We start from the raw sequence: 17388 nt of genomic DNA on the forward strand, positions 1-17388 counted from the left end.
ACACACACACACACACACACACACACACACACACACACACACACACACACACTGGAATAGTACTCATCCATAAAAAAGAATGAATCTTGCCATTTGCAAAGACATGGATGGAGCTAGAGTGTATAATTCTAAACAAAACAAGTCAGTCAGAGAAAGACAAATACCATATGATTTCACTCATATGTGGAATTTAGAAAACAAAACAAATGAGCAAAGGGGGAAAAAAAGAACAAACTTGATGGTTCCCAGAAGGGAGGTGGGTAGGTTAAATAGGTGATGGGGATTAAGGGGTACACTTGTTGTGATGAGCACTCGGTGATGTATGGAAGTGTTGAATCACTATATTCTACACCTGAAACTAATATTACACTGTATATTAACTCACTGGAATTTAAATAAACACTTAAAAAAAAAAAAAAGACCATTAGCTAAAACAGTACAACTTGGCAAATGACTGGTATAAAATAGGAATTGGAAGTCTCCACAAGTCACAGACTGAATGTCAAATAATAGCATGCAACTCCCCTGTAACAACTTTATATTGAATAATTTATATAAATGCTCCCAGTTTCCATTAGGTTCTAATAAGAATTTTCTCTCATTTTGCATATGCTATCTTATGAACCTACTGTTGACCAAAAGTGATGTTTTATCTTTTAACAGGTTAATATTTAGGCTTGTCTTTCTTCACTGTATCTTAGTTGGAGGCATTGTTAGTGACAGAATTTCATAATTTCTTTTGTAGTAGGTGCAGTGTAAGAATATTGTGCCTCCAGGGGTGCCTGGGTGGCTCAGTCGGTTAAGCGTCCGACTTCGGGTCAGGTCATGATCTCACGGTTCGTGAGTTCAAGCCCCGCATCAGTCTCTGTGCTGACAGCTCAGAGCCTGGAGCCTGTTTCAGATTCTGTGTCTCCCTCTCTCTCTGCCCCAACCCCCACTTGTGCTCTGTCTTCCTCTGTCTCAAAAATAAACATTAAAAAAATTTTTTTCTTTAAAAGAATATGGTGCCTCCAAGCAAACACTGTAGCAGATACTTTTCCTGTCAGTGCTTTTACTAATCTCAGGAGCTTTATGTCACCACTGCTTGGGGGACCAACAAGAAATGCCACTTTTGAAAACTGTCCCCTGAAATTCACAGCTTTTCCCTCCTCAGCTCTCATGCTGTGTCCCTGAGATCCAGAAGTACAGCCCACACAGTGAGCTATTTTAATGAGTGTAAAATATTTTTATATGGTAAAAGTATAAAAGGGAAGTAAGTTACAGATAAAAAAAACCTCATGTTATTTGGATAGCCCATGACAAATATAAAACATTTTCTTTGTGGGGTGCCTGGGTGGCTCACTTGTTTAAGTTAAATCCGACTCTTGCTGACCCAGGGCTCCATCTCATGAACTGTGGCATCATGTCCAGAGTCAAAACCAAGAGTTGGACCTTTAACAGACTGAGCCACCCAGGCTCTCCACATTATAGCTAATTTTATCAGCATGTGGTTATTTAGTGTTGCACTTCAGGTGACAGATAAGCAGTTATCTTAAACTTACAAGGCAGTAATGAATGGATAGCTCCCAATTCATTAGTAGTATGAATGGTTTTCTCAAAACTTTCTTCCAAAGTGAAAGATAACTTCCATCTAGTTATACTAATTCAAATTTATTTTATTTTTTAAAAAAAATTTTTAATGTTTTTTTTTTTGTTTGTTTGTTTGTTTTTTGACAGAGAGAGACAGAGCATGGGGGGCGGGGGGGAGCAGAGAGAGGGAGACACAGAAGCTGAAGCAGGCTCCAGGCTCTGAGCTGTCAGCACAGAGCCCGACGCGGGGCTCAAACTCACAGACCACGAGATCATGACCTCAGCCAAAGTCAGATGCTCAATCGACTGAGCCACCCAGGCGCCCCAATTCAAATTGATTTTAAACTTAATTTACTTTTTTCCTTTTTATGATAGTAATGCGTGCCTACCGTTAAAAAATTTAGAAACTGAGAAATATTAAAAGCAGTAAAAAGTTTTTTTACCTGTTATCTGTAGCCACTTTATATAGCTAGAAGTTTGAGACTACATATATAGATTTATATTCTAAGTTTTGTAATTTTTTCTACTTACATGTATATGCATATATGTGTGTGTGTATATACATATATATATGCCAACAAGGGCAAAAGGAAAAGCAAAAATCACTCATTATCCAACTACCCAGTCGCAACCACTATCAAAATCATTGTTGTAACAGAGCTTTTTCTAGCCATATTTTTTTAAATTGCTCATACTGTACTGAATTGTTCTGTTTTGGTTTTTGAAAGAGAGAGAGAGAGTGTGCGTGTGCACATGTGTGCACGTGAGTGGTGGAGGGACACAGAGGGAGAGAGAGGATCTCAAGCAGTCTCCTTGCTGAGGGACTCAATCGTATAACCGTGAGATCATGACCTGAGCCAAAATCGAGAATCAGATGGTTAACGGGCTGAGCCTCCCAGGCACCCCTGCACTGAATTCTTTCAATTCCCAGTCTCATTTACAAAATATTTTGAAAATTTTCCATTTCAGGAAGTACCCTTCTACAACACAGTTTTTAATTGCTGCATATTAGTCTCTTATATGGATATGGTGTAATTTGCTTAATCTGTTTTGAAGCATTTAAGTTGTTTGCAGTTTTTTGCTGTTACAAATTATGTCATATGTACACTCTTTCTTTAGAAGTATATATATGTAGGGGCGCTTGGGTGGCTCTGTCGGTTAAGCATCCAACTTCAACTCAGGTCATGATCTCATGGTTTGTGGGTTTGAGCCCCGCAAACTGTGCTGACAGCTCAGCCTGGAGCCTGCTTCGGATTCTGTGTCGTACCCCCCCCCCCCGCCCCTCCCCCACTCACACTCTGTGTCTCTCTGTCTTTCAAAAATAAATAAATGTGGAGAATAGCACGCATTTTCTGGGATGAACGTCATTGGCAAACACTTGGGTTTTAACCATGTGTTAGAGCTCAAGCCCACCAATAGAGCCACGATACTCAGACTCTTAAATGGGTAACTCATGCTGGAGTGGCATTCACATTCTGTGATGTTTTACGTCTCTCATCATTTACAAACAAAAATCAGGGGAAAAAAATAACAACAACCCTCAGAGCCTGGGATAGGGATGAAGAGTTGAGGGCAGGACACTGTGGAAGGGATAAAGAACTTTTTTTAAACTTTAATTTCAGTTATTTATTCAGTTTATATATATATATATATATATATATATATATATATATATACACACACACACACACACACACATATATGTATATATATATATTCAGTCATATAATGTCAGTTATTTATAAATATTTAGTTTCAGTGTTGTATTTGAGACTGACAGTGTTATAGTAGTTTCAGGTGTATAAGAAAGTGGCTCAACAGTTCCATATACTCCTCAGTGCCCATCAAGATGAGTATACTCATTGATCCCCTTCATCTATTTCACCCATCCCTCCACCCACCTCCCCTCTGCGACCCATGTTTTTGTTCAGGATAGTGAAGTGTCTGGTTTTCAGTTTGTTTCCCCCTCACCACCTTGTTCATTTGTTTCTTAAATTCCACATATGACTGAAATCATATGGTATTTGTCTTTCTTTGACTGGCTTATTTCACTTAGCATAATATTCTCTAGCTCCATCCATGTTGTCACAAATGGCAAGATTTAATTATTTTTTTATGGCTGAATAATATTCCATTGTATATATACACCACATCTTCTGGATAAAGAGCTCTTGATTTGCCACAGCAAATACAGTTTACGTAAATCTATATTCTCATCTGGTAATTGGTTTTATATTTGTCCAGCCACTCTTGGTAGTGAAATTTGTACTACATCAAAATTCATGATAGCAAATTAATATTAGGAGATGATAATGAAGGTGAAAATGTTTTAATGTTGTAAAGCTAAGAGTTTTGGTGATAAAGTTCTCCAAGTGTGATTGCTTTCATTGTAATTTCTGTCCACCATAGCACCAGTAGTTGACCGTATGACAAAAATGCTTTCTTATACTTGGGTAGAGTTTTAAATTTGAATTTGAGCACACTCTGACTTCTCAGCACCAAAACCAACCTAAATCTCTCAGATGGTGTAATACAAAGCTTAGAGTATGCTTTAATTTTGCCTGGTATATTGTTAGTTTTTAACAATGTTCTTTAATAGTTAAAAAGGATAGCATTTTAAAGGGAGAAATAAAAGTCACTAAAGATCATCCCCCACCATAGCATAATTTAATTTTTTAAGTTACGTTTATTTATACTTTTGCCTTAGGCCATGTGTTTCAGAACTCTCAGAGTTGTGCAGAGTGTATTGTTATAAATTGTAATAATTGCTAACACTTTAAATACTTAGTATGTGTAAGCACTTCACTAAGTCTTTTTTTTTTTTCTTTAATGTTTATTTATTTTTGAGAGAGAGAGACGGGGTGTGCAGGGGAGGTCAAAGAAAGAGGGAGACACAGGATCCAAAGCAGGCTCCAGGCTCTGAGCTGTCAGCACAAAGCCCGACACAAGGCTCCAGCTCACAAACTGTGAGATCATGACCTGAGCCCAAGTTGGATGCTTAACCAACTGAGCCACCTGGGTGCCCTTCAGTCAGTGACTGTTACTGATTTTTTAATAGAATTTTCTCTCTGTAAGTCTTTTCCTTAACCCATTTAAGAAAACGGTTTAAAGTAAATGAATCATTTAAAGATTTTACCATAATTCTTTTTATTTTGTAGGATGAACTTTCTGATGTTAGCCAAGGAGGATCTAAAGCTACCACTCCAGCATCAACAGCTGCGTCAGATGTGGCAGTAATTCCTACGGATACTCCCTTAAAGGAAGATAATGAAGGATTTGTGAAGGCTGCAGATACACCAAATAAGTCAGAGATAAGCAAGCATATTGAAGTACAGGTAGCTCAAGAAACTAGAAATGTATCGACAGGTAAGTGACCTCAGTTCTTACCTCAGTTACTTTCTGGAAAAGATCATGTGGGTATGAAAAGATACATTTTAGGAGTGTTACTGCTTCAGAGTTATAAAATTATCTTCAATTGTAAATAAGCTGAAAAGAGGTGATGATCAAATAAAATTTTGGACAGCTGGGTTTGGGGAGCCTGAAACGCAGGAGAACAGTCTTTTTCTGCCCCTGGCCTTAGATCATAAGTCTTCATCTTTAATTTCTCTGTGTTTCACTCCTTAGTTAGTAAAAAACAAAAACAAGGCGTTCTGGCCTGGGATGCAATGGACTGTGTCCCAAGAAACCCAAAACAAACCGGTTTCTGATATTGACTGTTAATTGAATATATGACATGTTGTCTAACCCCATGTTTCCTAGAACCCACTCCTTAAAATTTTTTTGTGTTGAAATGATGAATTTACAACCATTAAAGCAACAGGATTTTTATATTAGGGGCAGTATGTGATATATGCATTATTTATGTCATCTTGTCCTTTTCCTAAGGTTCTGCTGAAAATGAAGAGAAGTCAGAAGTTCAAGCAATCATTGAATCCACTCCTGAGTTGGATATGGACAAAGATCTCAGTGGATATAAAGGCTCAAGGTACCGTAAATGTTAAATTAAGACATCTTATCCTTCCTTTTCCCCTCTCCCAGAAGCATACTGTTGTTCTCTGGTCTCTGGGCAGAAAAAATGCATTCAGATGTTTTGCTGAAGAAATGTTGGTATTACATTCCAGTTTCCACTTTTGAAATGGTTTAAATATTTTGTGAAATGTTGCCATTGCAGCATCAGGGGTTAGAAACATACGGAAGGACAGGGGAAAAAGACAGCCAAGGTGTAACCAATACTTTCTGGAATTTGAGGAAACAGAAACAGGAGTAGGGGAAGTAACAATTTGAGCAAACTTTGTTCCTTCCCCCAGATCAGGAAAACGATTATGTACCCCCTTAAAAAATGATTTCAGGGTGCCTGGCTGGCTCAATTGGTGGAGCATATGGCTCTTGATCTTAGGGTCGTGAGTTCAAGCCCCGTGCTGGGCGTTGGAGCCTACTCAAAAACAAAAACGACTCCCCCCACCCCCTAAACTGTAATGCTATCATTATTGGAAGAAATCAGTCTCATTTTACATGGGGAGGCTGTTTAGTGGTGGCAAGAGAACTGTTATGTGTCATCTAAATCTTAATCAAGGTTGTCTAAAGCATATGGATGTTCAAGAATGTCACACAGGAGCTACTTCCCTTCTCCTAATTTCATCCATAACATTTATCCTTTAATAATAATGACTATAAAATTACCATTGATTGATCATCCATAACATTTATCCTTTAATAATAATGACTGTAAAATTACCATTGATTGATCACTGCAGTCATGGTTAAAAGCATGAACCTAGAGTAAGACCATGTGGGTTCAAATACTGCCTTGGATTTGAATCTGAGATATATTTTTTCATCCTATAAAAGAGAATTCTGGGGTGCCTGGGTGGCTCAGTTGGTTAAGCATCTGACTTCAGCTCAGGTCATGATCTAGCAGTCCATGAATTCCAGCCGTCCATGAACTCGAGCCCTGTGTCGGGCTCTGTGCTGACAGCTCAGAGCCTGGAGCCTGCTTCAAATTCTATGTTTCCCTCTCTCTGCCCCTCGCCAACTCACGCCTCTGTCTCTCTCTTTCTCTCAAAAGTAAATAAACATTAAAAAATTAAAAAAAAAAAAAAAAGGAAAGAATTCTGATAATACTTAAGATGATTGTGAGAAGTAAATGTATGTTAAATCATTGGCAAAGGGCCTACTTTAATAAAATGTTAGGTGGTATTGTCATTATCCTCATTTAATATTTTATATATATATGTATTTATATATGTAAACATATATAAATATATATATTTATATAATATGTTTTATATATATATATATATATATATATATATAGTTTATTTATTTTGAGAGAGAGCAAGAATCCCAAGCAGGCTCTGCTCCGTTCAGCACAACGCCTGATGCGGGGCTCAAACTCACAAGCCGTGAGATCATGACTAAGCCAAAGTTGGACGCTCAACCAACTGAGCCACCCAGGTGCTCCTCATTTAATATAGTTTTAATTGCAACCTTATGAAGTAAATATCTTTATCCCCATTTAACAGTCAAGGAAGCTCAGAATTGTATAGTAACTTGCCCAAGATTACCAAGTTAGCAAGTGGAGCTGGCATTCAATCTAAGACTCTCTGATTTCAAAGGCTGTGTCCTGTGAAAACATCTTTTCTTTTCTTTTTTTAATTTAATTTTTTATTTTTTAAAATTTACATCCAAATTAGCATATAGTGCAACAATGATTTCAGGAGTAGGTTCCTTAGTGTCCCTTATCCATTTAGCCCATCCCCCCTCCCACAACCCCTGTAATAACCCTCAGTTTGTTCTCCATATTTATGAGTCTCTTCTGTTTTGTCCCCCTCCCTGTTTTTATATTATTTTTGTTTCCCTTCCCTTATGTTCATCTGTTTTTTCTCTTAAAGTCCTTATATGAGTGAAGTCATACGATTTTTGTCTTTCTCTGACTGACTAATTTCACTCAGCATAATACCCTCCAGTTCCATCCACATAGTTGCAAATGGCAAGATTTCATTCTTTTTGATTGCCGAGTAATACTCCATTGTATGTATATACCACATCTTCTTTATCCATTCATCCATCGATGGACATTTGGGCTCTTTCCATACTTTGGCTATTGTTGGTAGTACTGCTACAAACATGGGGGTGCATGTGTCCCTTCGAAACAGCACACCTGTATCCCTTGGATAGATGCCTAGTAGTGCAATTGCTGGGTCGCAGGGTAGTTCTATTTTTAGTTTTTTTTGAGGCACCTCCATACTGTTTTCCAGAGTGGCTGCACCAGCTTGCATTCCCAAAAACATCTTTTCCTTACTGTTTATTTAAAGGTGTAAACAATGCAGAGTGTAAAAAGTGAAATTTGCTTTTTATTTGTCCTCTCCTAAGCCTAGGAGATGCTGCTGCTTATAAGCACTTGTGTGCTTTTGTCATTCTGAACCTCTGTAAAAGTTAAAAATAGTTTTATTAGACTCATACATGTATGCAGTATTAAGGTCAAGTGGTAATAATACAAAATTTGAAGGGCAGTAGTAGTCCCTTGCCCCTGCCCACCCCTCATTCCCATTCCCAGTAGGCAGTGTCTCTCTCTTCTTCTTTATCTTTTTCTCTCCTCCCACCCCCCACCCCCTGCCCCAACAAAAGTGGCTCAACTTTTCTGGGGAAACGAACAGGGCGAGGAAGGCTCTCTGTAGGAACTCCCCTTGCTGGGCAGGACTGCCAGGCCCCAGGTCTGTCTAGAAGGCAGGAGAGGGATCAGCGTCATGCCCCCTTTGGTCCGTCCTGGGAGCAGGGATCCAGGCCCTTGCTACTTGGGGCCGAGGTGGGAAACAGCTTTGCCTGTTTTCCCAGGGTCTCCAGCGAGTGTCCATGCTGTGCTCGGAATTGATACCAACCTTCTTGTGGGGCAGGTCAATGTTGAGCTCAACTCTCCCCCAGCATGTTGAGCCCCAATTGACCTCACCAGAGCGGCCTTCACAGGTTGTCCATGGAGAACTTGGGCTTCGGCACAGCTGAGGCTGTGGTGTGGCGGCAGCCACGTCTTAGTTCTCTTTTGCCATTTTTCTTCAGGTATCGGAATCACATCCTTATGGTTCTCTTCCTTGCTCCTTCTGTTTCTCAGCTGAGATTCTGTGAGAAAATTAAGTCCTAATGCCCCAGGGCATCCCTTGTGCTAATGAATTAGCTACACTCCTGTGCATCTAGAATGGAGACAACAGTCACTCAAATCACTTTCTGTGTTCTGTGGATCAAATGAGGAACCTGATTTTATTTTATTTTTGTAATTAAAATTTTTTTTTAAATCTTTATTTATTTATTTATTTATTGACAGAGAGAGACAGAGACAGAGAGTGAGAGCAGGGGAGGAACAGAGAGAGAGGGAGACACAGAATCTGAAGCAGGCTCCAGGCTCTGAGCTGTCAGCACAGAGCCCGAAATGGGGCTTGAACCCATGAACAGTGAGTTCATGACGTGAGCTGAAGTCGGATGCTTAACTGACTGAGCCACCCAGGTGCCCCAAGGAACCAGATTTTAAAAACGCTGATACTAGCTGTTGGCTTTACAGTGAAAGATGACAAGGATAGCTCCTTAAATCACCATCCTTCCTTTCATCCTCCCAATATAATTCTGTCTCTGTGTTTGTTAAATTAACATTCATTATTTAAATCATCATGACTATATAAATACTGATCACAGCTTAGCCACAGAATATATTGATTACGTTTACTTTCTTTTACAACTTTGTTTTTTCTGGACTCAGTAAAACCCTAGTGGGATTTTGTTTTGTTTGCTTAGGCTTAGGTTAGTAGCAGGGCGGGGGCAGAGAGACGGAGAGAGAATCTTAAGCAGACTCCATGCCGACATGGGGCTCAATCTCATGACCTTGAGATCAGGACCTGAGCCAAAAGCAAGAGTTCTCTAGGGGCGGGGGGGGGGGGAGGTGTCACTGTTACGGAGGATTGGACCTCACTGTCATAGGGTTTCTTGTGCTTTTGTCCCATCCTTCTGTTTTAGGCTCCCCCTTGCATGCACCTGTCTATAGATTGCTGGTTCCTTCAATTCCTGGGCTTCTCAGAGGTTCTGGCAACGTGCTGTGTTCAATCCTCCCTAAACCCCAGTGGCTTATCAGATTTTCCTGGTCTGTCAAATCAGTTTCTGTTACTGGCCTGTTTTCTATCTTAACAGAATTTTGTTCACATTTCGTCTGCTGCAATTTCTTTATCTATTTTCTATGTCCTATTGGGTGACAAATTACTATGTCTAGTCCACCAAGTTTAACTAGAAATCCTGTGCAGGATAATGTTAGTGCACACACAAACATTTCCCCATTTCCTTCCATATTCCTGCAATAAAGGGCTTATATATACACTGTTTTGTAACTTGCTTTAAAAAAACAAAAACAAAAAGCACCTCTATATAATGGGCTTCTTTAGTTTGTAAAGCTCTACTTTGATGTTTTTAACTATAAAGTTAAAAGTCTTTAACTTTTATGTATATCCATAACTTACCTCTGTCCTGTTAATGATCAGTTAGGTCATTTCAATTTTAGCTACTATAGGAATGCTACTCTGATCATCCTTTTACATTTGTAATTTCCTTCTTATGACAGGGTTTTTTTATGATTTTTTAGACATTGGCTTTTTGGGTCAGTGGGTATTTATATTATAAATTTTAATAGATTCTGTAATTTCCCTTAAAAGAAAAATAAAACGGCCATGCCAAGTTATACCCAGATAACATATAACACGGTAGTTAACATCATGCATTCTGAAACCTGACTGTCTAGGTTTGAATCCTGCCTCTTTCTCTCATTTGCTGGACAATCTTGGCAAGTTCCTAAATCTCTTTTGTTTCCTCTTCTATAAAATTGGGATGATAGCGCCTCCTTTATAGAGTAGGTGCAAGGATTCAGTAAGGCATTCTTGGTAAGGCGCTTATACAGTGCCAGATGCCACGCAGAACAGTGCTCTGTTGGCTGTCATTCTGTATTTTCATCCTGTATTTTTGTTTTGTTCTTTTGTTTTCTTTTGTTATAAATGTTTATTTATTTATTTTGAGAGAGAGAGAGAATGCTGTTTGGGGGGGGGGCGTGGGGGGGCGTACAGAGGGAGAGAGAGAATCCCAAGCAGGCTCCATGCTATCAGCACAGAGCCCAGCGTGGGCCTTGATCCCACGACTGTGAGATCCCGAGCTGAAATTAAAGTCAGACACTCAACTGACTGAGCCACCCAGGCACCCCTCTTCAGTCATTGTATCTGTGAAATTTGGTGAGAATTTCTTAGGAAACCTTTCAGAAATCTTTTGAAATTATGTTTTGTATTAAATATAAATTTAATAGGCAATTACTTGCCTATTGTATTCATTTTACACTGTTGACAGCGTCTTTGTAACATTTGTTGATTTGTTTGTGTTGTTTTTGTTGCATAGCACTCCCACCAAAGGCATAGAGAACAAAGCTTTTGATCGCAATACAGAATCTCTCTTTGAAGAACTGTCTTCAGCTGGCTCAGGCCTAATTGGAGATGTGGATGAAGGAGCGGATTTACTAGGTATGATAGCTTATCTGAAGAAGTATCATACTGTTTTAAAAATAGATTTTAAATGATTTAATTGAACATTACTTTAAAATGTCCTCAACAGTTCAGTAGCACACAGTGATTGCACTTTCAGGTAATTAATAGGAAAGTATTCTTTGAGATTATGAAAATTTTAAATGAAAGCATCTTTGCATGTGGATGTCTCTCAAATTGAATTGCATTTAAATTTGTATTTTGAAATTCACATAGCACATTTTATTGAGTCTGTGCTATATTCCAAGAACAATATTACACATAAGGAGCACAGTGGGGTGTGTGTGTGTGTGTGTGTGTGTGTGTGTGTGTGTATGTGTATAGACTGATAGTTCCTGGCTTAAGTACATTTCTTTTCTTTTTTCTTTTTTTTTTTTTTTTTTTTAATATTTACTGTTTTTGGGGAGAGTGCAGGTGGGGGAGGGGCAGCGAGAGGGGGCCAGAGGATCCAAATCAGGCTCTGTGCTGACAGCAGCAAGCCTGATGTGGTGCTCGAACTCACAAACCACAAGATCATGACCTGAGCCGAAGCCGGGTGCTCAACTGACAGCCACTCAGGTGCCCCTTAAGTAGATTTCCTTAAATTCTGTTGACTTTAATTAAGTAAGAATATATAATACTTGTTTTTTTTCTGAGATTACACAGAATATTCTGTTTTAGCTTTATGGGATGTAATCAGTTTTGAATTTGTGTTGTTGAAGAACACCTGGTTTGAAAAGAATACTGCATTTAGCTCTTTCAGTACTTATCTGGTGACCTTTGCCAAATGGCTTATCCTCTCCCAATCTTAGTTTCTTAACTATGAAATGAAGGAACTGGATTCTTGTTCAAAGATTGAGCCAGCTGTGGCTCACTGACCCAAATCCAGCTCCTCTCCTGTGTGTATGAATAAAACTTTATTAGAACACAGCCACTATCATTTGTTTGTTTATTATGTGTAGTTGCTTTGGACCCAACAGCAGTTCAGTAGTCTGTAACAGAGATCATATGGCTTACAAAGACAAAAGAGTCACCATCTGACCCTTTACATAAAGAATGTGTAGACTCCTGCTCTAGGTGATCTATAAAGTTTCTTTTAATGATAATTATGAGATTCTGACTTAATGTCAGTTAGCTTTGATGTACCCTTCTTATAATTTAAAACCTTACAGAAATTGAAAATCTTACCGTATTAAAAACCTATGCCTTTGGAATAGATACTGGTCTCTAAAAAAGTTTTTGTATCTATTAGTGTAATTATAATAAAGACTATATAGTGTTCTCAAAAGGTGCTCTTTGTTAGTTCTTGTGAATATGGAATGGGATTGCTTGTGTTAATTTGTGTTAAATTTATTGATTACCATTATGTCCTCAAAAGTTTGAAGTATTTTTTGAAGGAAGTGTAAGTTGTGTCTAAATGGAGCTCACAGTCTATTTCACAAGGGAGATTGAAAGTTTATCATAAATAAAACTATTCTCAGTTAGTCATAGACTTCCACTGTTAAAGTCTAAGTAAAAGATTGGAAGCAGTTGAATGAGTTTGCATTTCTCAAGGAGGGCTAAAGATTAATTCTTAAGGAACATTCCATTTTTTAACATTTAAATTTACGCTGTAACTTTAGTTAACATTTAATTATGCATAAAAAGTTCTGTTTAGGAAACTGAGTCCCTGGCAAAATTGAAGGGTATATGCAAAAAATGTTAGAAAGAAGAGTTTTTAAGTGTTTATAATATACAGTAAGATTCACTCTTTATGGTGAATTTTTTGAGTTTTGACAAATGGGCACAATTTATAATCACCAGCAGAATCAATATACCCCCCAAAATTCTTTCATGCTGCTCTTTGTATTTAACCAGAGTGAAGCACTTTTTTTTTTTTTTAAGTTTATTCATTTATTTTGAGAGAGAGAGAAAGAGAGAAAATGAGGAAGCAGAGGAAGGGCAGAGAGAGAGGGAGAGAGGAACCCAAGCAGGCTCCATGCAGGCAGCGCAGAGCCTGATGCAGGGCTCCAACTCACTAACAGTGAGATCATGACTTGAGGTGAAATCAAGAGTCAGATGCTTAACCGACTGAGCCACCCAGGTGCCCCATGAATGAAGGGCTTTTTTAATGTATACTCTTTATTACTTCATAATCCAATATTGAATAATATAATTTTTGAGGTTGGTAGTTCCAAACTTAACTTTTTGTAAAGAGTTAAGAAGCCACATAGTATTTAGAGGTAATTGTGGTCTTTTAAATCAGATGAAAGCTTCCACTCTTTAAGTCAGAAAATTAAGCATAATGAATAGGTTAACAGCAAAATCCTGATAACTCTGGTTTCCTTTCTACTTTGAAAATAAGAAATAGACTGTAAACTAGTGTCTTTTCCCTTTTTCAGATAGCGATATATTTTTCTCTAGAATGTTCCAGATTAGAAGATTTTACTCTATTACCTTAAGTGTAGTGACTCATGCTTACATGAATACCTTGTGGTCAAAGATGGTAAATGAAATTTCCAAGTCATACATGTGTTCCCTGGCTTCTCTTCTGTACAGTTCTGTGATAGCAATTGAAGTGTAATACTAAATGGAAGATAGTGAAACTAACAAAATTGTTTCCCAAAGTTCTTTAATTGACTTGGGTTGATAAATAAGTACATAGTCCATTTCTGTGATTCATTATTCATTTTCTTAATTACTATATTATTGTAGAACTCTTTTCTTGTTCAAGGATATAAATTTTCGCAATCATTATGCCTATACTCAGCATTTAGAATATTTTTTTCTGATTTTAATTTAAAAGGGGCACCTCCCCCTACCCCCGTTTGTCCTTATCCTTTGACTTTATTTTCATCAGTTCTTTTTCTATTCACTTTAGTCATGTATTCTCTATGGCCACTTTCTAGAACTTGGAAATCATACATCCTACTCTTGGGATTTTCTTTCTCTTGTTACCTTCTATATTTTCAACTTTACTGTCTTTACTTCTTCTATTCTCATTTAAGCATGTTCAGATCTTTTCCGCTTAAAAATCAAAGTACTGCCCTCTTCTGACCCTATACCTTCAGCACTTTTCCACCCAATCACTCACTTTCTTTGCATTTCTGCTTTATGCAGCAGTATCAGCGAGGTATCTCCCAGATGCTTGTGATACATCAGTGAACAAAGCGGACTTTTTGAATGTGTAGCTGCTTTAAATTGGCAGCATCTCCCTTTTCCCACTCGCACCTCTTCTCCTGCAGTCTGTGTGGACATTCTTCCCTGCACTCTCCTTGCCTGAAACAGCCTTCTTGTTTGCTATATCCAGCGGTTCCTTCTGGTTCCATCTGCATTCTTTCATATGACTTCTCAGGTAGCATTTGTCTTTAACACCATCTTTGCTGAGTTTCTGTGATAACAGACTTTCCTGCATTCTTTCCTGCCTCTTTTCTTTTTCAGTCTTCTTTACAGGATCCTCTTCTCTCCCCACCTTTCAGATATCAGTGCCCCAGGCATGCTTCTTTGTGAAATCTTACTTGCTCTTGTTTCTTGGCTTTCACAGAAAAGTGCTCCACAGTTTTTATCTCCTTCTAAGATCTTTTTCTAGAGCCCCAGGCTATTACTTCCAGGCAGCCCACAAGACACCTCTAAGATGATTTATAGGGCTTTACACTTGATGTGCCTAAAGCTCAGTTCATCATTCGTTGTCCTGTTCCTCAAGGCTATTCCCACCCCAGAGTGTACTGTCTCAGTGAATGAATGAGCTCAATGTCCACTCAGTTCTCCATTCAGGATCTCTCCTGCTTCCTTGAGAACCAATCACCAAAGCTTGTTTACTCCCTTTCTTTAAAAAAAAAAAAAAAAATCTATATATCTATGTCTTTCTATATCCCCTTGCATATCCTCTTGTTGGAATTCTGCTTTGATCCCCTAGTTAAAGCTCCATTGTCCGTGAAATGTATTCTCATGGACCTCACTTTCTTCCATGTGCCACACTTTGTTCTTTACTATAATTGTATACATACTCCTTTCCCTGGGGCTCTAAGCTCTGTGTGGCCAAGACAACTCTGTCCTTTGCTCACTAGTGAGTCTTTAGCACACAGCACAGCAGTTTAGTGAATGGATTGCTACGTAGTTCTGTTAGTTTTATTTCACCTCTAAATCTGTGATTCTTTCACCTTTTAGAATTAGAACTCCTTTATGGGAGAATTTGTAAGAAAGCAGTGTACTTTTGGGAAAATGCATGTATAGGTACACAAAATTGTGCATACTTTCTCAAGGGATTAACAGATCATTTGGAGGCCCAGCTATGGACGTAGCTTGAGGATTGGTGCTAACATCCAAGGGAGACTTCTGTGATTTACAAAACTGCCAGGCAGTTGTTTGCTTGTTTTTTAATAGATAAAGTTGGCAAATATGTTAGATCTACGTTTATGTTTGGTTGAAGCCTTGAATAGAAATGGGGCCACTTCAAGTTATGTTTTTCTTATAGTTAGGAGTTAGTTTTTATCAGTACATTTCAAAATGAAAATTTTGCACAATCCTATTGACCACATATTAAATTTATACACTAGATTTTGAGAGAACTCTTCCTGAGAATGTGTAAACTTTAGAAACTACATTATCAGATATGATTCCCATATGGTACATATTTCAAGATTTTTTCTTATTTATAATATTTACATTGTGTTCAGCTAATGGTTGGTTTCTCTACATCTTTTAAATTTTATTGTCTCCTTTCTCTCATTTTGTCACAAATGAGCATAGATCTTGATTTCTAAAAACAATCTAATTGTGATTCTCATTCATTTTTCTCTTGGGCTGCTTACCCAGGGGAATATTCTGGTGTGTATGCTTTTAAATACTTTAATATTACTGCTTTTTAAGCTAGGTGTTCTTGGCTGCTATCCTCATGTAATGCTTTCTCATCATTTTTTTCTGCTCAACAATTTTTTTTTTTTTGCCTTCCATATATTTTCAGCTTTTATGCTTATCTCCCTACATGCTTGAGAGTTTATAGCAAACACAGTCATTACATAAGCTTTTTTCAACCAATCTAAACCCTATTTCTTCTGACTGTAAAGCTTTATTGGAAGTTAACATTAGTGTTTAAAGCACATATTTCAGCAGTATCTTGCCAAAATTCATTTTGGAATTGGAATCTGGAAACTTTTTTAGTTTGTCTTTATTTTCACTTTTTGAAGAATATATAGATGATTAAATAAGCTACTGTTTCTGATATTTAATTCTTCATGGTAGAAGTACCCTGATCTTTGAGAGTATTTGAGATAATTATAATAGACAAAATATGAGTTCCGTATATGTAAGCATTGAATTTTTAGCATTCCTAAGTTGGTTTTGTTTTAAATAATCTTTAAGCCATTAGAAATACTACCCTTAAAAAAATTATTTAAAGAAAAAACAATTCCTTTTCCTTATGTAGTTTTCTTTAGAAATATTTCCTTAGGATATTTCCCTTCTGTTTTGCTGGGTTGTGTGAATATTACTTCTTCTGCTGAATGTGTATTTTCCAGCATTAGCTGGGTTAAGTGAGTGATGGGTCTTTTGTTTTGCTTTGTTTTGCTTTTTTGATTTGGTAACTTTTTGAGATACATCCCCTAGTGTGTTGTTTTATTTCTTCAGTTTCTTATAATTAGCAAATTAAATAACTTTCTTCTCCCTAAAGATCATTGCATTGGATCTTGCATTGAATGCTCTATCTGCCGACCTTACAGTCCTCGTTAAATTATTAAACAGGATTCTGTAAAGTAATAACTGAACATTATCATTTCAGAGGTGGCACTTGGAGGGAAACTTTATATTATTGATGTGGGGTTTTCATTCTAATCCATTTTCATTGTGTAAAAGAATTGGTAAAACATATCAAAGAGCATCCTTATAAATGAAGGAAATCATCTTAATTTCTGTCTTTTGCACATCATTATGCATTAAATCATAACACTGTGATTCCAGATGTATTTCATATCATGCATAAAACTTTACAGATTAATAATCTTTTTTCATGCTGTTTCCTTACATAAAACATTTCTTGTTCTTTGTTTTTGCTTTACATGGAATGCATGGGCTTTAAGACCATAATTTCTTTGGTAAGGTTTCATCTGCATTGGGGTTCTGTCTTTCTTTGGCCTTGTTTCTGCCAGTTCTCTCTTAGTAAGACCTAATTTTTAGGCAAAAGCCTACAATATCAGCAGTGATTTGGAAATGATTTTTGATCTGTATTAATGCTTACTCTTTTTTTTTCTCTAAGTACTGCTACTTTTTAGAATATTTGGCAGAAAAGTCTTAATCATTTTGAAATACTATC

The 17388-nt window shown here is 37.5% G+C and overlaps 1 protein-coding gene across 10 annotated transcripts in view; it reads left to right on the plus strand.

Annotated features, from left to right (window-relative positions):
- Nucleotides 1-17388, plus strand: part of SPAG9 (sperm associated antigen 9) — a 100473-nt gene that overhangs the window by 47190 nt on the left and 35895 nt on the right. For 4 of the 10 annotated variants that reach the window (XM_040497130.1, XM_040497129.1, XM_040497120.1 and 1 more), the window contains 5 exons: nt 4728-4935; nt 5455-5554; nt 10981-11102; nt 15897-15908; nt 17156-17170. In XM_040497130.1, the coding sequence (XP_040353064.1) occupies nt 4728-4935; nt 5455-5554; nt 10981-11102; nt 15897-15908; nt 17156-17170 (457 nt within the window). The remainder of the gene's footprint in view (nt 1-4727; nt 4936-5454; nt 5555-10980; nt 11103-15896; nt 15909-17155; nt 17171-17388) is intronic. The other 6 variants (XM_040497121.1, XM_040497125.1, XM_040497122.1 and 3 more) reach the window with 3 other exon arrangements.

The sequence above is a fragment of the Herpailurus yagouaroundi genome, unplaced genomic scaffold (assembly GCF_014898765.1).
Source record: "Herpailurus yagouaroundi ecotype Mexico unplaced genomic scaffold, PumYag 189, whole genome shotgun sequence".
Classification (NCBI taxonomy): Eukaryota; Metazoa; Chordata; class Mammalia; order Carnivora; family Felidae; genus Herpailurus; species Herpailurus yagouaroundi.